Here is a 21,284-nt window from a genome sequence, read left to right as displayed (position 1 = left end):
ACAAACTTAAACTGGAGGAATGACCGAACACACAGCTAGGAAACCGGTAGATCGCGACACGGACACAGAGAAACACAGGGCTTAAATACACAGAGGGAGCAATCAGGGAATGAGTAACAGGAGGGAAACACAGCTGGGGCAAATCAGAACTGACGAGATCAAAGAAGCGTAAACTGAACACTCTGAGATAAGACAGAAACCTTCAAAGTAAAACAGGAAACACATAACACAGACTGAACAAAGACACAGACTCGCACGCACTGTAACAGAGGGAACAGAGACGTGGGACCAGGGCAGACACAGACACTGACTGGACACGGGGATATAGCAACTAAGGATACACAGAGACGCAAACTAGACAAGGGGATACAGCTGACAGGGGAGACAGAGCAGCTAGAGAAGACAGAGACATAAACCATAAGACAGAACTCAAAGAAACCAAAAACTAGAAAGTATAAATAATATCATAAACTCAAAAACCCTGGGTCAACGACCCAGGCATCCTAACACGAATGGCCTAACTAGCAACGATAATAATACTTATGTGATGTAACACAAGCTTATAGGGATCATGTTATATACTTTTCCATAGCATTACATTTGAATTCAACAGTTCAATCTTTCAAATAACGGACAGATATTTGTGAAATCATGAAACATTTGTGAATGTATTTTAACAATCTAAATATGCATATGTACAGACAGATACATTTAATAATCATGACAATTATGTTGTATTACTTTATAGTGATTTAACGTTAATTTACATTCAAAATGTGAAGTCAAAGTCTATTTACGTAACTTTAATGATATTCTAGAAGAACAGAACATTACTGTGAAATGCACAGTAAAATACCTTCATATTAGGGTTTTTTCCTACGACCCGCGACCTTGTTGGTAGTTCACATTCATTGGCCGATGCTTAGCGTCATGTTATTTGTATTAATTGCTATTCCTACCTCTACATTTCTTTTTCAAAATATATAATTAGCACAGCATGTCCGTGCAATGTTTTACATTGTGGCATGCAGAGAAATCTTAACAAAGAAGCTCACAGAGAGAGATTGAGGTTGTTATTTAACCCCAAGCTGGTAGGAGGAGCTCCTTATTAATTCACTTGCGGTGCTACAATGTGCCTCAAGCTTCAACAACAGCACAACAGAAGTCACTCATGGTACAGCACTCTCTCTACAAAACAACAACTGTCAGTGACGCTGCACCACGGCGTAAACACAACATTCAAGATAACAGTTAAAAGTAACGTAACCATAAACAATAAAACAAGAACATCTAAACAGCAGCATGTCCCAAGGCATGATGGGAGACATTTCTGGATGTATTTTTACGATCTAAATATGCATATGTACAACAAAATATATTTAACAAACAAGTAAATTGTGTTTTATTACATTTACAGTGATGTTATGTTATTTTACATTTGACGTGTCAGATCACAGTCTACTTATGTAAATGTAATGATATTCTAGAAAAACAGTACACATCTGTAAAATACACAGTAAAATAATTTGACATTACTATTTTTTGGAACAGTGTACAGGAAAGACGCCAAAGTAACGCAGGCAACCTGACAAGAAGTAAAGGGAAGCACATGAATGCTGTTGTAGCCATTTTGGTTGAGGGTGCCTCTCACTCTGTACGAGTCATTGACCAGGGATCCAGCAAAGCAGCCCCAGACCATTATGTAGCACTTATGTGGAGTTACATAAAGTACCAATGGATAATTACCAAAGTAATAAGCAATTTGGGCTAGTGTCAGAAGACTGAGAACGACTCTTAGAGCTCTGGTACACGAATGGCAGAGAAACCAGACAAACACAGTTATGTGGCTTTAAAAGTACTTTAGTGATGTTAAGCCTTGTAAAAGAAATTTGTAAACAACACAGTATTACAACAGGTTTTAACAGAATGTCAAGTATAAAAATTTCCCCCAAAGTAGCAAAAAAAAATAGAATTAAATAAAATTGTGCACAAGTAAAAGAATTAGTCTTTTTTAAGTCCAAATGGTACCGGTGGGGCCCATAGAATTCATCTGACAAGGAGTGTGTGTGTGATTGTCTGTCCTACCGTACTACTTGTACAGTAGAGGATTGTAGTCCATCAATGTGCAAATGAGTGTGCGTGTACATGTATATCGTCTCCTAGGATCTTGGGTTGGCTCGCCATCCAGTGAACACTGGAACACTCTGGGTTCTGGAATCGCTGACCTGGTCTTTGGATTCGTCCCATATAAAAACATGACACTCCGCACATCACGTGTCTGATTAGCCACATTTAGCTTACCGCCGTCGAGTGGATGCTCAGCATTTACATGGAGCCACAGCTCAGTAAACCCTCCGGTTTCGCTCGATAACAAAAGTTTTAGTCCGTCTGCTCTGTTCGGCTGTAGAAGCAAGAGACTGAAAACTTGGGAGCTGGTACTAAGGAGGGACAAGAGCTGCCTAGAGCTTCACCGATTGGCTGACATGTGAGGAGTGGGGTAAAACAATTGGCTCTCATCAGAGCTCATCAACCCTTTGAGAAACTTAACCCTTGTTTGACCAGAGCATATCATATATAATCTGCATCCCTTCTATGTTTAAATAATTATTTTGATCTCATTTCACTTTCATTAACTGGGACAGTAAGAACAGAACAATGAACATTAAATGTTTTAATTTTTCTTCTCTTTCTGTTTGAGATGATTTTAGGAACTGGGTTACACCCTCCCCTCTTGAATTCATGCAAGTCCCTTTGCATGTCTACTGTGAACTGCATCATCTAAGAACAATAATTCAGCTTTAGAATTTAAAGAGTCAATGAAAGCTGTGGTTAAACCCTGAAATAATGATTTGACCACAGTGACAAGGGGATTTCCCAATTCAGCATAGTCTAGCCTTTTTGGTGGCTGGCGACTTCTTTCTGATCTTCGAACAGGAATTTCTTTGCTTGTTTGTTCATCTCTCTCTTTGTTTACTGTTTCCCTGTCAAATATCAAGTCCTCTCCTTCCTCATCACTCCCTAACATGTCCGAAAGAAGTAGGATTTGTTCATCCCTCATGTCAGGGCGATCCGTAGAAGGTAAGTCTCTTTCCTTTTCAGGTTCGTCATTTCCGGGTAAATCTTCCCCATACAAGGCTTCTCCATAACTCGCAATCTGATTGTCATAAGGTTGGTTATGGTCAGCATGACTGGCTGGAACAACATCGGAGATGGTGTCTGCACAAGCTGGAGCATTACCAGCCAACTTGTCTTGATCTGCAGTCACATCATCTTGACCAAGACTTGATTTATGGGTCAGCAGAAGATCTCGCTTGACAATGTACGCTGAGTCATTTGGCACTGATCTATCTGCAAACCAGTGGACTGAAACAATATCATCCTCGTCCGAGGGGTGATCTGCTCTTTCATTGTCTTTCTGAGTGGTCCGTCGCGTTCTGGGCCTTTTCTTGGGTTCTGGTTGTTCAGGTTTCACTTCCTTGGCTGCAGAGAGGAACCCACAAGGGAGTAAGAGGTCTCTGTGTAGGGTGCGTATGGGGCCATCCCCGCCCTCTGGTTTAACGGTGTAGACAGGGAGGTCTCCAGCTCGTTTCACCACCACATGGACGGTCTGCTCCCATTTATCGGCGAGTTTGTGTTTTCCTCGAATGCGTATGTTCCTGACCAGCACTCGGTCCCCGATTTCCAAGGTAGATGTGGTCACATGTTTGTCAAATCTGGTTTTGTTCCTTTCGGCTACCTTTGCAGCACTCCGTGTAGCTATTCTATAGCTCTCCTCAAGATGGGATTTGAGGTCCTTAACATATTGGGAGTGTGACTTGTTTTGTTGTTCTCTCACAGGTAACCCGAAAGCCAAATCGACAGGCAACCGTGGCTGACGCCCAAACATCAGCTCATACGGTGTGAATCCAGTTACCTCGTTCTTGGTACAGTTGTACGCATGAACTAAAGGCTTTACAAAATCCTTCCAATGTGACTTGTCTTTGTTCTCCAGAGTTCCAAGCATACTTAAGAGTGTTCGGTTAAAACGCTCCACCGGGTTGCCCCTGGGGTGGTACGGCGTAGTCCGAATCTTCTGTATGCCTGCTACTTCACACAGCCCCTTGATCAACTGAGACTCAAAATCAGGCCCTTGATCGCTGTGTAATTTTTCAGGAATGCCATAGTGTACTATGAAATGGTCCCACAGACACTTTGCGACAGTCCGAGCTTTTTGGTTCGATGTTGGGATAGCGACTGCATATTTAGTAAAATGATCTGTGATGACAAGAACATCTTTCACATTACTGCTGTCTGGTTCAATGGATAGGAAATCCATGCAGACTAGCTCGAGGGGTCTTGTCGTCATGATATTCACCAAAGGTGCAGCCTTCTCAGGTAACGTTTTCCTGCGCACACACCTGTGGCAGGTCTTTATCTTTTTCTCCACATCTGAGGACATTCTTGGCCAATAGAACCTGGCTCTGACCAGATCGAGTGTGCGCTCTATTCCCATATGACCCATATTGTCATGTAGGCTTGTCAACACAGACTCTCGCAGGTCTTCAGGTAAGACCAACTGGTAATGTTTATTACCGCCTTCTCTTCGTGTTCTGTAGAGAATGTCATTGCACAGCTCGAACCTGTTCAACTCTCTCAGCAACAGGACTACGTCTGGAAGTTCTTTCCTCAATGTGGGAGGGGGTTTCTCCCCACTCTCCATCTGGGTAATAACATGTCTGATGCACCGATCAGATCTCTGGCTGTCTCTGAGATCTGCCGGTGACAGGTGGGGAATGATGTGTAAGCCTCCCAATGTTTCTTCCTGCTCAAAGCTGTCAGGTATAGCATCTCCAGAAATGGCAAGACTTTCGACAAGGGTTATACCTGCATCATCACCCAAAGCTTCAGAGGTGGTTGAATGATAAACAAACTGTCTCTCACAGATAGCATGAACAACGTCCTGATCGACTGAGTCAATATTGTCTGGATCTGACAGATGTTGTTTTGCGAACTGGCATATCCGGTCTCTCTCTTTTTGAGATGTAAGGTCATCAGGTAGCCTGCCATGAGGACGACGCGAGAGTCCATCGGCATCTCCATTTTGTTTTCCAGAACGATACTGGAGTCTGAAATTGAAGGTAGAGAGGGACGCCAACCACCTGTAACTGGTTGCATCGAGTTTTGCTGAGGTGAGGATGTAGGTCAGAGGGTTTGAGTCTGTGACAACGGTGAACTGATTGCCATAGAGGTAGTCACTCAGCTTCTCTGTTACAGCCCACTTTAAAGCCAAAAACTCGAGCTTATGTGCTGGATAGCGGGACTCACTACTTGACAAACCTCTACTCGCATAGGCGATAACCCGCAGCTGTCCCTCCTGCTCCTGGTATAAGGCTGCTCCAAGGCCCGTAGTGCTCGCATCCGTATGAAGGATGTAAGGCAGCTTTGGGTCAGCAAAGGCCAGGACTGGAGGCGACGTTAGCTTGTCAATGATAGTCTCAAATGCTTTCTGGCATGCAGGGGTCCACCGTCCATAAAACGGCTCCTTTGGATCATGATACTGATTACTCCTCCCTTTTGATTTGCAATGCTTCCTCAGTGGTGGATAACCGGACGTTAGATCGTTCAGCGGTTTCACAATACTTGAGTAGCCTTTAACAAACCGTCTGTAATATCCACAGAACCCAAGGAAGGATCTCAGCTCCTTAAGGTTCTGAGGGACTGGCCAAGTTTTAAGTGTGGCTGTCTTTTCTGGGTCAGTTTCTACTCCGTGTTGAGAAACAACATGCCCCAAGTACCGAACTGAGGACTGGAAGAACTTGCACTTCTCGGGGGACAGCTTTAAGCCATACTCCTTTAAGCGTTCCAGGACTTTCATGAGTCTGGCTTCATGCTCCTCAAGGGTTTTCGAGAAAACTATGAGATCATCCAGGAAAACAACAACTTCCTTCAGATTTATGTCTCCCATGCATCTCTCCATAAGCCTCTGAAAAGTACTTGGCGCGTTTGTCACTCCCTGTGGCATACGGTTGAACTCCCAGAAACCTAGTGGACAGACAAAGGCAGTCTTGGGCTTGTCACTCTCTGCAACTTCGATCTGATAATAGCCGGATTTAAGATCGAGTGTACTGAACCACTTGGAACCTGAGAGTGCGGTGAAGGTGTCATCCAGTCTTGGGAGGGCGTATGCATCTTTCACTGTTTGTAAGTTTAACTTACGGTAGTCAACACACAGACGTACCTGACCGTTCTTCTTCCTGACCACAACAATTGGCGAAGAGAATGGGGACTCGCTCTCGCGGATTACTCCAGTTGCGAGAAGCTCTTGCAAATGCTTTCGAACAGCCTCTATGTCGTGCGGGTGAATCGGTCGGGCTCTGTGTTTGAATGGTGTCTCATCTGATAGCTTAATGTGGTGTTTGACCTTGTCCGTCCTTCCAAAATCCAGATCAGTCTGGGCGAAGACCTCTGGCATACTGCTCAGCTTTTGAGTAATGCGGTCTTTCCAGTCAGAAGGGATGGGAGAGTCGGCAAAGTCAAATGTCACACTAGAGGTCCTGGATGGTTCACACTCTGATGGCTCACTCACAATTTGTTTGTGAGATAGGACAGTCTGTATTGCACTGAGTTCTGCAATCACACTCTTTGCTGGGATGGTAATGTCATGCTCTGACTCATTGGAAACTACTACAGGTAGCTTGCACAACTGGTTATTTGGCAAGTCAAGGAGACAGGTTTGCACCAAAAGCCCCCCAGGCAGGGAAGATACTGAAGGATATTCCAACAGGGCAGATCTCTCAGTGTAAAATTCCTTGATTGATACTGTCCCCTCAAGAACGACTGTTTTCCCAGCTGGGACGTTCACTTCATCCTTGCCACGCATCCTCACTAATCCAACGTTTTCATCTGAACCTTGCTTTTGCCGCAACTCCAGTACTTTGAGTACGGTTCTGTACCCATGAGGAATGGGATGGTAGCCCTCTGGGTTTGCCTCTCTGTACATTTCATACACTACATCAAGAGTGTTTGTTCCTATCAATACACAAGACTTCGTTAATGTCCCGGTGTCTGGGACTACTAGAGCTAGCGTTTTGACTTCTAGTTCAGCACCAAGAAAGTCTTTAGGAAAGGTGATTCCAATCTCAACATAACCCAGGTAAGGTACAAGCTGCCCATTGGCCCCTTCAACCTCCAGAAGGTCATGTAGTGGCTCTATCTGTTGCTCAGACAAATACTGGTCATAGTAGGACTTGGTGACAGTGGTCACTTGAGAACCTGTGTCAAGGAGACAACTGCACACCTTACCTTTGATCGTGACTTGACCTGTACTCTTTGTGCCTATGAGCCTCTTAGGTAGTCTGAAAGGTTGTTCTCCAACATGGGATTGCCTCAAAGTGGCCTGTGCTCTTGGTTTAGCTTGACTTCCAGATTTAGCGGGACGATGTTGACCTGCTTCAGTCCCAGTTTGCCCCACAACTGAGACTGCGTCTAAAAATCCTGGTCAGCAGATGGAGTGTTTTGCATCTCCCAAATGCGACGCTTCTCTCTCAATTGCTTCCTCTTATCAGCGACAAGAGTGGGGTCTGGGTCATTACTGCAACTTGCTGAGATGTGGCCATCCTGACCACACTTGAAGCAGTACCATGGTTTTGGCTGGGTGCTCTGCCGCAAGTTGGCAGGCTTCGCACTTGTGACCTTGATGCTAGGTGTTGCCATAGCCATCTCACGTAAATCACACTCGGCCTTGTCCTTAGGCTTCGAGCTTTTCTTCTGTTTCTTTGCCATCAAATTAGTAAGCTGACTCTGTAGGGATGCAACTTGCTTCCTCAGATCTGTCAACGGGTCAGAATCAGATTGAGTCACTGCCTGTAGCTCACTACAGGTGCAAGTCTTTTGACAGTGCGCCACAACCCGCTGCCGGGTTGAGCCAAGGTGTTTCTTCATCCGTGTAGCTTTAGCTGCCAGTCTATCTTCTTCTGTCCGGAGCATTAATAGAAGTTCTGAGAATGTTGGGGGTTGGCTTTTCTTGTTTTCAAGATTAAGATCTGAGAGCAAGGTGTGGTCCCAACATCCACGACAAAACTGCTTGAGAATGTGTTTATCGGCATCCCCAGCAGAGACTCCTCCCCTCTTCAGAGTAAGGTTCAATGCGCCCTGAAGACGGCAGAGGTACGCAGAGGCCTTTTCACCAGGATCCTGAAGAGTGTTCATGAATTGGGCGAAAAGCTCCTCTCCATCTTCCACTGTTCCAAAAGCTGCATCCAACAACTGAAGGTAAGTCTCAGGTGTAGCTTCTGGGCTCAGTCTGTTGACAATGTCAGCTGCAGGGGACAACAAGCTCTCAAAGATCTTTCTAGATTTTTGAAGTTCAGACATGGCAGGGTCTTTCCTGAGAAGTTCGACATGTGAACGCCATGTGTCATAATCTGTCTCACCGCTGGGTCTGGGGATCCTGCCAGAGAATGACCGGAGTCTCATTGGAGAATATGAATGTGCAATCAAGTCATCTTTCTTCACGATGTGTTCCACAATGACTTTCTGAATTTCAGGTGGGTTGAAACTGTTTGCCGCACTAAATGGGCTCTTTTTGAAATCAACAGGTAGGTGTGGCTCCGCACCACCTTGAATCAATCCTACCTGGGGTGGATCTTCAGAAAACTGCTGGCGTGCAATCTCAGAAGTTTCAAGAGAGGGGTGAAGCTGGTTCTCCCTGTCTGGATCATCAACTTGCATGGAGGAGAGCATACATTCATCATCGGTCTCTGAACTCCCAATGATTTCACTGATCTCTGTCATCATCGACTTCAGTACCTCTTCAAAACTTTTGCCACTCAGTTTTGCCACCTGCTTTATTTCATCTAAGTAGGACTTAGTAGCACTGCCACCCACCTTGGCAGTGTAAACGCTGGAGAGAGCTCTTACATGGTATTTTACACCGGGCTTCCCTTCAACTTCATATGTGTATGGCAAAAGATCAGTTAAGGCATCAATGGCGTTACCACTTCGGTACTCGACGATCAGGTTTTTGAAAAATTCTGAGTTTGGATCTACAACTGGGACGGCTCTAAAGGTACCATACTGCTTCAAAAAGTCAAGAACCCCTTCATCATCCGATGAATTGAGTGTACCACTAACAATTACTGCATTGGGGACTTTGATACCTGAGCTCAATACAAAATCCATCTTGTGGCAATAGCAAAAGATGTTTCAATGACAATACACACTTTAAGGAGGTTTCACTGCTGATATTCATGCACCAAAGAGCTCCTGGCTGGCTCGCCACTTTTGTAGCACTTATGTGGAGTTACATAAAGTACCAATGGATAATTACCAAAGTAATAAGCAATTTGGGCTAGTGTCAGAAGACTGAGAACGACTCTTAGAGCTCTGGTACACGAATGGCAGAGAAACCAGACAAACACAGTTATGTGGCTTTAAAAGTACTTTAGTGATGTTAAGCCTTGTAAAAGAAATTTGTAAACAACACAGTATTACAACAGGTTTTAACAGAATGTCAAGTATAAAAATTTCCCCCAAAGTAGCAAAAAAAAAATAGAATTAAATAAAATTGTGCACAAGTAAAAGAATTAGTCTTTTTTAAGTCCAAATGGTACCGGTGGGGCCCATAGAATTCATCTGACAAGGAGTGTGTGTGTGATTGTCTGTCCTACCGTACTACTTGTACAGTAGAGGATTGTAGTCCATCAATGTGCAAATGAGTGTGCGTGTACATGTATATCGTCTCCTAGGATCTTGGGTTGGCTCGCCATCCAGTGAACACTGGAACACTCTGGGTTCTGGAATCGCTGACCTGGTCTTTGGATTCGTCCCATATAAAAACCTGACACTCCGCACATCACGTGTCTGATTAGCCACATTTAGCTTACCGCCGTCGAGTGGATGCTCAGCATTTACATGGAGCCACAGCTCAGTAAACCCTCCGGTTTCGCTCGATAACAAAAGTTTTAGTCCGTCTGCTCTGTTCGGCTGTAGAAGCAAGAGACTGAAAACTTGGGAGCTGGTACTAAGGAGGGACAAGAGCTGCCTAGAGCTTCACCGATTGGCTGACATGTGAGGAGTGGGGTAAAACAATTGGCTCTCATCAGAGCTCATCAACCCTCTGAGAAACTTAACCCTTGTTTGACCAGAGCATATCATATATAATCTGCATCCCTTCTATGTTTAAATAATTATTTTGATCTCATTTCACTTTCATTAACTGGGACAGTAAGAACAGAACAATGAACATTAAATGTTTTAATTTTTCTTCTCTTTCTGTTTGAGATGATTTTAGGAACTGGGTTACAATTACACTTCCTCCTCCATGACTGATTGAACCATTTAATTGTCACTAGCAATGTTACACGTACATTCAGTGAAATAGGACCCTTTCCGACTGTACATATTGCACAAATGTGATGTTGGTAAGACAGGTCAGAGAGCAGCAGGGTGGTAAGAAAAACAACGAAATACACAATATATGAGGGAAGGGGAGGGGAAAAAATGGGAAAGCAGTTTGAAAACAGAAAAACAAAAATGCTCAGCACAATGAAGCATATGAATCTTCACACCTTACAAAATACACAAAAAAAAAAAAAAAAAGATGGGTGGGGGGTATAGGATATGGGAGAGAGCTGATGTAGACAACAACCATCCAGTCCTGCAGCCGAACCCTGGTGCTGGACACAGACCCACCTGACAGCATCACGTCAAAGTAAGCATCAAAGGTGTTTGGGGGGGGGGGGGGGGGGGGGTGACTGTATATTTGTGTCTGAGTACATGTGTACTTGTACGCATGTGTCTGTATCAAGTGTATAGTGTGCTCTTACTTAGTACTGTGTGGTGGTGTGATTGAGAGACCGTATCGCCTGCGGGAAGAAGCTCCTCCTCAGTCTCTCTGTGTTGGTCTTCAGGGAGCGGAATCGCTTTCCTGACCTCAGCAGAGAGAACAGTCTGTTGTTGGGATGGCTGAGGTCCTTCACCATCTTCCTGGCCTTGGTCCGGCACCGCCTGCTGTAGATTGAGTGCAGGTCAGGGAGCTCGGACCGGATGCTGCGCTCAGCTTTAAATTGTTAACCCATTTTATATTACCTAAAAAGGCTTTTTTGTATAATTCTGAAATGTTTTGGGTAACTTTACCTTTTTTCAACCTCTGGCAGTTCAAGCTATTCATTGAACTTGAATATTTTTAACTGCAACAAATAACTGGAAACATTGGGGTGTTCTAAAACCTTTGACTCGTAGTGTATATATGAAAAGTTCTCCTCTCGTCCCTGTGGGTGGTCTTTATCCTTCAAACTAGGGTCATCTACCAGAGGCCCAGAAGCTTGAGGGTCCTGTGCAATATCTTTGCTGTTCCCAGGACTGCGCTCTTCTCGACAGAGATTTTGGATGTTATTGCAGGGATCTCCTGGACTCACTCGCCTAGCTTGGGAGTCACTGCACCAAATGTTCTGATTACCACTGGGACCAGTGTTGCCGTCACCTTTCACATCTTCCCAAGATCTTCTTTCAGCCCTTGGTACTTCTCTAGCGTCTCTTGTTATTCCTTCCTGATGTTGCTATCATTCAGTTGGCTTCATCTATCACTAGGGCCATCTTTCAATGCTTGTCTACCACTACTATGCCTGGTTGCTTAGCCATAACCACTTTGTCTGTCCGTATCTGGAAGTCCCACAGGATCTTAGCTCGGTATTCTCACCCACCCTAGGGGGCATGTCCCAATTTGACCATAGTACTTCTAGGCCATACTCTGCAATGTCTGCCTTCTATCTACCAGTAGCTGGTGTTTTGCTCCTCTGGTATTCATTAAGAAACAAGGCCTGGGTCTCTCTCATGTATTAAGCCATGTGCCTGTTCATCTTAGCTGCTATGATGCCTCACAGGAGCTTCCATATTGAGGCAGGTTATTAACCAGTAGTTGGATGGGACTGGTCTTTTCTGGGGGTCATTGGGGATAAGGACTTTCTGGCCTTCAGTTAGCCATTCAGGGTGTCTCTCATGTACTAGAAGCTGGTTCATTTGTGCTGCCAGACACTAATGGCTACTCGTGCTGTGTAATTATTCATATTGGGATCACATGAAGGATCCATGTGTGGGGGGGAATTGAGTATGTGATAGTTACTGGACCCTGTTCAGGGAGGTTGCTCTATTCTGCTCTTAAATCCACTAGCCACTGAGCATTGCTGTTATGGTTTGCATCCTTCTCCTATATGCTCTTTCAGTACTCCGTCTCCGGCTTTGGTGGGGCCACTTTCATGTTGTTCCCCTGAGAGTACACCTTGGCTGATTCCATAGAGTATTTGCCTGGCAGTTTCCAAGGCCTCGTGTATGGGCATTTCGCTTCTTGGGCACCCTTTTCTTTCCTCATTGTACCTTTCTGTAGCTCCAACAGTTGGCTAATGTCTCTCCATGATACCTTGAACTTAGCTTATAGTCTCCCTCTCCATAGGTACTGCTCCCTGTGGCTCTTTATCTCTAGGCAAGCATCCCCGTGATGACTGCTGGAGCTCAGATGGTTGGTTTCAGTGACGGTCATAGTAGAGATTGCCTGTAGTGCTGCATTCACATCTTCTAGCAGACCTTCACGTAGCCTTGGTAACCGGTTAAGAAGGTTCCAAGCTTGTAGTTTCACCATGATCCTATCTTTCAGGTCAGCTCCTCTCACACTCAATGCTCCTTCCGTTGTACTTGGTTCCCAATCTTGGGTGGGAGTGATGATAACCTCGACTTGGCTCCCCCCTTGCCATACCATTTATGTTGCAGCTCATCAGAATCAGAATCGTGTTTATTGGCCAAGTATATGTGCAGACACATACAGGGAATTTGGTTCCGGTAGATGGTGGCTCTCAAGCTCACCGATGTCCAGTAGCAATAGAGGTTCCTTCCTCTGAACGTTGGAAAATTGAACTACTAGATACTGACTATGGAAGATTCCATTGGTCCCACAACGTAACCCACTGGGGTTACTTGCAAAGTAGCATTCCAACAGATAGCTGATGCTTGGATTCACTGTTCATTCACTGGTTTTGGGACTTTTTTTTGCATTACTGTAAGTAATTAGCATTAAAGCTCTATTTTTGAATTGATTTCTTGTTTTCCAAGTCTTGCATTTGGATCCACATCCTGCCTGCCACACAGATGTTGCCAGACAATCAGAATGACAACTTGGGATTTAAAAAATAAATAAATAAATAAATAAATAAATAAAAATAAATAATATCCAAGAAAAGCATAAATAGACTGCAGACATAGGATCACTGAGTTAGATGGTATAGATCCAGCATATAAAGGTCTAAATTTACCAGCAAAGAGCTAGTGGGTAAAACTATGATTATTTCATGATGAACTAAAGTACTGAAAGAATTGGACTTGATGATGGCACCAGATGAAAGTCAGAAACAGCAAAGTCCATTATGAAAAACGTCTTAAGCAATTATCATGTCAGTCCACCCTGGAACATGCTCCTGCTTCCTCGTTTGTAAACATCTGATAAATTCAACAGCAGACAGGTTTTTGTAGCAGTCTGTCTCACTGTGGGAGTGGCAGGAAGAGAGTACAGCTATGGGGTCTTTGGCTCTGGAACTAAACTGTCTGTAACAGGTAAGAACAAACATTTATTTTCCTTCAGTTGTTTTATTGTAGAAGCTGAAAATGTGTTTAAAGTCAGTTTGTGCTGCTTCAGGCTTTACATGTTAGTTTTTCATCATTAGTAGAGAATTCATCTGCAGCCATTGTTACATAAGAAAAGCTCAATAATCTCTGAAAACATGTTGAAATCTCACTGAACAACTAAAGTTATTCTTTATTTCTGCAAATATTAGTGATGTTACAAATATTTAGGATTTGATCCTCTCAGTGATTCTGCTGGTTTTTAACACAAGATCATATTTGAGGTTGAGATTAAAAAAATGTTGATTAAGAAATATATTGTTAGCAGATTTTTACTTTATGTATACAGCACTTTGAGTACTCCGGAAGAGTAGAAAAGCGCTATAAAAGAATCAGTTCATTTACCATTTAGGAAGAAAAATCCATTTTTAATATTCTAACATTTATGTAGCTACTTCAAAAATTGTCTTTTGGTAAATAAAGTGATTAAAACAGATACTGATTAGAAAATTCAGACAGGATATGAAAATATGACATTGTTGTTATGGATGTATTTCTGACTATGACTGGTGTGTGTGGATTTGTACGTGACAGTAAAAGAGCTATTATTACTTGACTTTTCAAAATACTTTTTGAAACATACTTTTGTTAAATATACTTTGTCATATAGTGTGGACGTTATTACTAAAAATATGATAAAGTATGTCTCATTTTATAGAAAACATTCAATTCACAATTTCATTTTTATTGTGTAGAAATGGTTGCTACAGTTTGTATATGTATAACAAACATAAAACAAAATAATCACAGTAGCTCTTTTCCAATTTTTACACAAAAAGATTTAAGAAGACATCAGTCTGAAAGACAAATATGGTCAAAACACATGTAAGAAAATGTATTAGCAGTACAATATGTTTTAAAAAAGATGTATTTTTGGGAAGAAGAGTATCTCTGTCAGAAATCGTGTCTCAGGATTAATATGGAAAATACATTATGACTTGTATAAAGACAAATGTATATATTTTAAAGTTGGACTGAATTAAATTTTTATTTAAAACAATAACAAACAAACAAATGACAAATTAAACTGAAATGAATTTAATTTTAATTGTAAAATCATGCTGAGTGTTCCAGTGTATGTAGTGAACTTTGTGCTGATGAGTAGTTTAGTGATCAGAGTCCATGTAGTTTCCAGGATCAGACTGAATGCAGTGCAGTGCTGGAAGCTGCTGCTGACTGTGTGAATGTGTGTCTGTGCTGCTTGTTGCTGCTGTCAAACTTCAGATGAGCAGGTAGTGAAGCCCGTGGTGAGCGTGTACCCAGCAGCATCCAGAGCCCACCTGGAGGGGAACAGCTCCCTGCTGTGTGTGGCCTCAGCCATGTTTCCTCCTCTGGTCCAGTTCTCCTGGAAAAGACAGAAGAAGAACGGCGGAGAAGCGGAGGAGCTGCCCCCTGCTGAGGGAGAGCAGCTGGAGCTCAGAGAGGCGGGACGCACCATTGCCATCAGGATGGTTGATGGGAGCCATTCTGACACATATAAATACAGCTGCTGGGTGAAGCACGAGGGGGGCACAGTGGAGGCCCGAACACAACAAGGTAATGAAGGCTTGGTGACTGTGTTCAGCAGTGATTCAGCTTCATGTGGAGATGCTGTCAAAGAGAGCAGAGCAGCAGAGGACTGACATTTCTCACTGCAGCTCCAAACATTTGACTCCTTTTCTGTTTCAGAGCTTCCAGCTCCAGCAGCCTCCTGTCCTCCAGAGAGAGAGCCAGCAGACCTGCCAGCTCTGCAGCCAGCTGACTGTAAGATCACCTGCTGCCTCTCTGCATGGACAGCTCCAATGTCCAATGAGGCAGCTGGAACAAGTTTAGGCTCTTAAAGTTGCACTAATTGATCAAATCTTCATCCAACAAGCTCTGATAAAGCCACTGTACACTAGCTGCTCAGCACCAAACAGCAGACAGACCATAATATGTCAGAGATCAGTTTGTTAGCTGCTTGTGGAGTTCTTCTGCCCCCAAGTGGACACAAACACTACATCAATTCATCCACTTGAAGAAGAAGCTGTGACTGTTTCTATTTGGACTTTTTCTCCTTGATCTGAGAGGAATAACCCGACTGTCTGTCTGTCTCTTTGTGTCTGTCTGTCCTTCAGTGTCCTTCCAGTCTCAGTGCAGGGTGAAGCTGCTCTGCCTGCTGTACACAGTGCTGATAGTGAAGAGTCTGGTGTACTGCTGTGGACTCTCTCTGCTGATGATGCTCACAAACAAGGGAGCGTCCACCAACTGCACACATGCTGACTGACTGTTTCCTGCTCGCCTTTTCTCACCATCACATCTCATCAATTCATCTCATTCATCACTTTGATCACAAATGTTAGTTATGATGTGTTGAGCTTATTTTGCCTTTTTCTTCAACAGTTAGAAGATCGTCTGAAATAAATACATCTTTACATGTATTGTTGCTCTGAGTTAGAATTCTTTTTGTGCTTATTGTGACTTTTATTGTAGTAACAAAAACCATCAGGAATATTTTTATCACAAGTTTTCACTTTGATTTTCAAATGTCAAACAGTGTAGTTGTGTTTGTGTGAACAATAAAGATTTGAAGATGAAGAGTTTGATTCTACTTTCATTGTGTGATCAACAACAACCCGTGTGAGTGAAGCACAAACTGACTGTATCCAAACTTGCTCTCCTGCAGCAGACGGGCTGTGTGGGTTTCTGCTCTGCAGCCTCCACACCGTTAGCTGTGGCTTTCACTTTAATAACACAATGACAGTTACAAGCAGGAACTCTGCTTCAAGAATGATTCCAGGAAGGATCTGTGTTCTTCACCTGTGAGAGAAACAGCTCAAATCCTCAACTCACAGCTGACAAATGAACTTTAATGGAATCAAAGGAGAGACCATGAAGCCCCTGCAGTCTGCTCAGCTCCCATTTTATTACCTGAGCTGAGTTTTTCATTCTGGATATCACACACGTAAGAACAGATCAAGTCTGAACAGCAAATGTTGGAGAATCATTTTGAAGTCTTGCTAAATGTCGTTATTATTACAAAAACTACTGAATGATTCAGAAAATCCTTTCCAACAAGCAGAAATATGCAAACAAAGTAGAAACAAGGCAACATGAGTCATTCAGATGCAGATAACATATTCTCCTTATTGTGAAGAACACAGTCATGAAATCTTTCTGTGTGTCATTCATTGAGTTGAAGTGCCTAATAGAAGAGGAAGAGCAGCAATAATCAATGATAGCTGAGACATTGAGAACATGGCTGTATGCCTGCTATCATAACAGCAAACAAAGCACACAAACAGCAAACACACAATAATGTGCTCGCAGCTTGTTGTGTGTTGTGTCATTTTTGACATTTCATGAAGTCACAAAAATGTGTGCGACTCATTAAAGGAGTGTGTACGTGTCAGTCAGTGCTCTGTATTCATGTGTTCACCTCATTAAAGTCACTCAGACACTTTTCTCCTCCAAACTTACAGCACAGCTTCATATTTCACTGACTGATTCTTTCATTACATCCATTAAGGGTCACACAGTGAAATTAGTGCAAACTTACAAATGTGTTGCAACAATTTTGGCCTCCAAACTGAACTTTGAGACAAACAGTGAAGCTGTGAGCAAAAAGAGGCTCCAGTGTGTGTCATGGTGGAGGAAACTGTTGTATTCCCACATTCAAAACATGCTGATCTTATTGGATTTGTCCCTCAAAGTCTTTTTCCTCCTTTTTCTCTTCATCCAAATGTTCTAGCAGGCTGACTGTGAGTCCCTGTTGAACCTGTACAGCAGAAAGTAACAGCAGTCAGCGGCCTCCACTTGACTTCATGACTTCAACGCCTCGCACAGTCACTTTCACTTTCTTCCTTCTGTCTTTTAGTCCTAAAATGTAGAACAACACCAGATCCAAATATTTGTGTCCTTCACTCACATCTTCAAATGATCCCTTCCATATCAGAGATGATACAAAGGCAACATTTGTCTTATTTCTCTTTCAGGAATCAAAAAGTACTTTTGTACTGTTGTGTAAATGTGTGTGTAAAGGTGGATGACTGCCTGCTGCAGATGAAATCTAACCATGGCTACAAATAAATGAAGCTGACGTGAAACACAGCCCTGTTTTTATTACTGTTTATAGATATTAGAATTGATGATCATCATTTTAATGATTCTTAAAAAGGCTTTAATGAATCCTTCAGTCTGAAACCAACTTGGAACAAAACACATTAGAAGATGTGGGAAAGAACCACAGTGTGCACATATTTAAACACACAACAGAACCACAGTGTGCACATATTTAAACACACAACAGAACCACAGTGTGCACATATTTAAACACACAACAGAACCACAGCGTGCACATATTTAAACACACAACAGAACCACAGCGTGCACATATTTAAACACACAACAGAACCACATGTGTTTGTTTCAAATAAGATTTTTACTCTAAATGTTGTTAAATCTTATTTTATTTACAATATTTTCTTTATTTTTTAATGTTTTTACAGCATAATAATGTTTTATATTTGTATTTTTATTAATAGTTTCGTTATATTTAGTGTTTTCATCACAGCTGTTAAACCACAGATAACAGTGTGTGTTAGTAAATTCACAGCAACATGAATGTTTCTGAGTGTTTGTGCATCATGTGACCCAGATTTTTGGATCTGCTGTCAGATTGAAATGAAGACGATGAAACCACAGCAGCTTCAGCTGAGCTGTCAATCAGCAGCAGCAGTCTTATCTGTGGGCCGCAGGGGCTGATGGGAGCTTTGAGGACCTGTTAGAAACCACGTGGCCCTCGTCTGATCTCACAGCTCGTCCTTGTTTGGCCTCAGCTGCATCAGAGCGCCACTTCTCCCCAGGTTCACCAGAGGAAACACCACTGCACAAAATGCTTTTCCTCCCAGCTGCTGCTCTGTGCTGTCTGTGTTCAGGTGAGTGTTTCCAGCCAATCAGGAGCCAACAAAGTCAACCTGTAACAAACACTGTCACACTAACCTTCATCTATCTGTCTGTGTCTCTACAGCACTGGTTACCATGGCAGCAGAACAGCTGATTCAGGACGATTTAACATTGACCAGGAGAGTTGGACAAAGTGTCTCCTTCAGCTGTGGAGGGATTAATAAGTGTGATTATGACTGGATATTCTGGTACCAGAAGAAAGAAAAAGAAACATTCAGAGTGATTCTTTATATTGATAAGAGTAGTGGTTACATAGAGAAAGGTTACGGTCATCCTCAGAAAGATGATTTCTCATCCATGAATACACAGAACGGCTGTGAGTTGAAGATAAATAAAGTTAAACGCGATCATTCAGCCACCTACTACTGCTCCTGTTATAAGTCTGCTCCCCACAGTGAGAAATGATCCCTGCAGCCTGAACAAAAACCAACAGATGAACAGATGTCAAACAGTGTCTGTGACAGGAAGAGAGCAGTAAACCACAGCCCAGCTTCACATGTTTCACCTCCATCTCAGAGTCACAAACATACTGAGCTCAGGGACCATTTTTATTTACTGCTGTCAGAAATTCAATTCGATTTATTTCTGTTTAAACAGATTTTTCATCCTGTTTTAAGACAGAAACAAGAGGAACAGATGACATCAAACTTCCAAATGTAAACAAATGTATCCTCAGTCCCACAAAAACATTTATTCAAAGTGAAAGAAAAACAGATTGTGTCAAACTGAGTCAAAGTCCATCCCTCATTCACAGTGTTAATGTTCTCTTCATGAAAACTCTTCCAGCAGCACTTGTTGTTTAACACCTTTCAGTACATTTAACCAGACACTTGGACTGATGTCAGGTCAGGATTTTGTCCTTCTAGCAGCGGCTCATTAGGACGCTGATTTTCTTGGACACATTTCCATCTAGTTGGTTCTGAAATTGTCCAAACCCAGCAGGTCATGGCCGCCCTGACCTGGTTGTGTCAGAGGTTTGTTCCCTGAAAAACAGAGCTGCTCCTTCCCACTGTCTGCAAGTCCTGCTAGTAAGGAAATGTTGTACATTTAGTGTTTCTGTTCATGATGTTGAAAGGTTTTAATTCCCTCTTTGGTTTTAAGTCCTGTTAGTCGTGCTTTATCCTCACAGAGAGAATTTAGGAAACATGTCGTCCTGAACAAGCAGCTTGTATTAAGATATGTGGTCTGAGCCTCCTTCAGCTTTCAGAATAAACATGAGTTTTACATGATTTAGTCTCTGACTGAAAGTAAACAGGAAGGAGATGAAAAGCCAACAGAAGTGTCCTGAAAGACAACCTGAGCAAACTGGTGGTTTTCCTGCAGACTAAGGAAAACTGCAGAGTCAGACCTGCTGCTTCCACCTACAGAGCCTCTGTCAGTGCCCCAGGTCAGCCGTGGTACAATGTAGCTGCTATCAGCAGTGAGTGAATGTGTGGATGACTGAATGTAGAGTAAAACGCTTTGGGGTCCACGGGACTAAGTAAAGCCCTATACAAATACAGGCCATTTACCATTTAAGTTGTACTTGTTGTCCTCGTCCTGGCTGATGTCCTGGGATTTTCTGCACTACAACCACATTAGTGTTCTTCTTCATGCCACCTTGTGAAGTATACCTCAGCCTCATGTAGCAAAACACCACCACAGCATGATGCTGCTGGCAAAGTGTCATGTGACCTGGGGGTAGAAAGAGATTGAAGCCCCCCGACCCCCCCGCTGCCACCTGTTATTACAGCTGAGAGGGTGTGGTGACAGGAGGCTAAAATACAGCAATTTTCATTTAATATTCTCCAAATATGTTAAAAGCAAATAATCTGGTCTGTAGGAATGCAGGGAGATAAGAAATGTCATCAACTCATCTTTCAAGTGATTCTGAATCAGAGAAATAGCATCAAGTGTTGTAAACTTTAAACACAGAACCATAATTTATATGTGATCTTACTGAAGATTAATTATGCATAATTGCACCATACAGATCAGAATATTAAATATAAATATGTTTAAGTTAACCAGTTTTATGATCCTGAAAATTAGGCCTCTGAGAGTTTGTCCTTTGAGTGTGTGTGTGTGTGTTTGTGTGTGTTATGAGACACGCAGGCACCGGTTTCTTCATCTCTGACTTTTATAATAGTGGAACCCCGGCTTACAAAGACCCCATTTAATGAAAAGTTCAAGTTACGAAGGCACTTAACGGCAATATTTCTGCCCGTGATACGGCAAAATGCCCACGTAACGACATAGATAAAGAAAAAAAATGTTATGTACATGTACACGTACGTATGTATGCATGTGTAACCCACTCCTGGGTAAGTACACCTCACTCTAGATTCGGGGATGAGCTGGACATGAGTGCGAATAATCATAACACACAGAAATTTCAGACTTTGACAATAACAGTTTTCACAGCAAAACAACAACTAGGGCCCTCAAAATAAAAATTTAAAATTGTCCCTTTGAAAGTATTTGCTAGTTGCAACCTTATAGTTCAGTTTGTTCCTCAGAGTTTATAGAGTAGAGGGTCAGTCAAGTCAAAACACAGATCGAATGAGGGAATGATCTGCAATGATCTGTCAGTCAGCAAAAAAAGGGTGAAGTTTCACACTTAGTGTTTTTATAGTCTAGAGTGCACTCTTTTTATCCGTTCACTGTTGCCAGCCGGGGTGACTGGTGGAATCCTACCAGAAACCAGATAAACCATTGGCCGTCTGACTGGTTGT

At 42.7% G+C, this 21,284-nt stretch overlaps 2 protein-coding genes across 2 annotated transcripts in view; both read left to right on the top strand.

The window, feature by feature from the left end:
* The window catches only part of LOC309693974 (immunoglobulin lambda-1 light chain-like), a 255,987-nt gene that overhangs the window by 171,936 nt on the left and 62,767 nt on the right, over window positions 1–21,284 (top strand). The window lies entirely within an intron of this gene.
* Window positions 13,487–16,220, top strand: LOC309694477 (uncharacterized protein). Its single transcript, XM_082514583.1, has 4 exons — window positions 13,487–13,578; window positions 14,872–15,183; window positions 15,316–15,390; window positions 15,744–16,220. The coding sequence occupies exons 2-4, from the start codon at window positions 14,967–14,969 to the stop codon at window positions 15,890–15,892; spliced, it is 441 nt and encodes a 146-aa protein (XP_082370709.1). The 5' UTR covers window positions 13,487–13,578; window positions 14,872–14,966; the 3' UTR covers window positions 15,893–16,220.

Source organism: Aulonocara stuartgranti (genome assembly GCF_965226115.1).
Source record: "Aulonocara stuartgranti genome assembly, chromosome: 18".
Lineage (NCBI taxonomy): Eukaryota > Metazoa > Chordata > Actinopteri > Cichliformes > Cichlidae > Aulonocara > Aulonocara stuartgranti.
The sequence above is the reverse complement of the archived record's forward strand: the minus strand, read 5'-3'. Positions and strand labels throughout refer to the sequence as shown.

Coding starts and splice junctions, on each gene's coding strand:
- LOC309694477 (XM_082514583.1), top strand. CDS start 14,967: ATGTTTCCTCCTCTGGTCCAGTTCTCCTGGAAAAGACAGAAGAAGAAC. Junction 15,184..15,315: donor GGAGGCCCGAACACAACAAG/GTAATGAAGGCT, acceptor TTTCTGTTTCAG/AGCTTCCAGCTCCAGCAGCC. Junction 15,391..15,743: donor AGCTCTGCAGCCAGCTGACT/GTAAGATCACCT, acceptor TCTGTCCTTCAG/TGTCCTTCCAGTCTCAGTGC.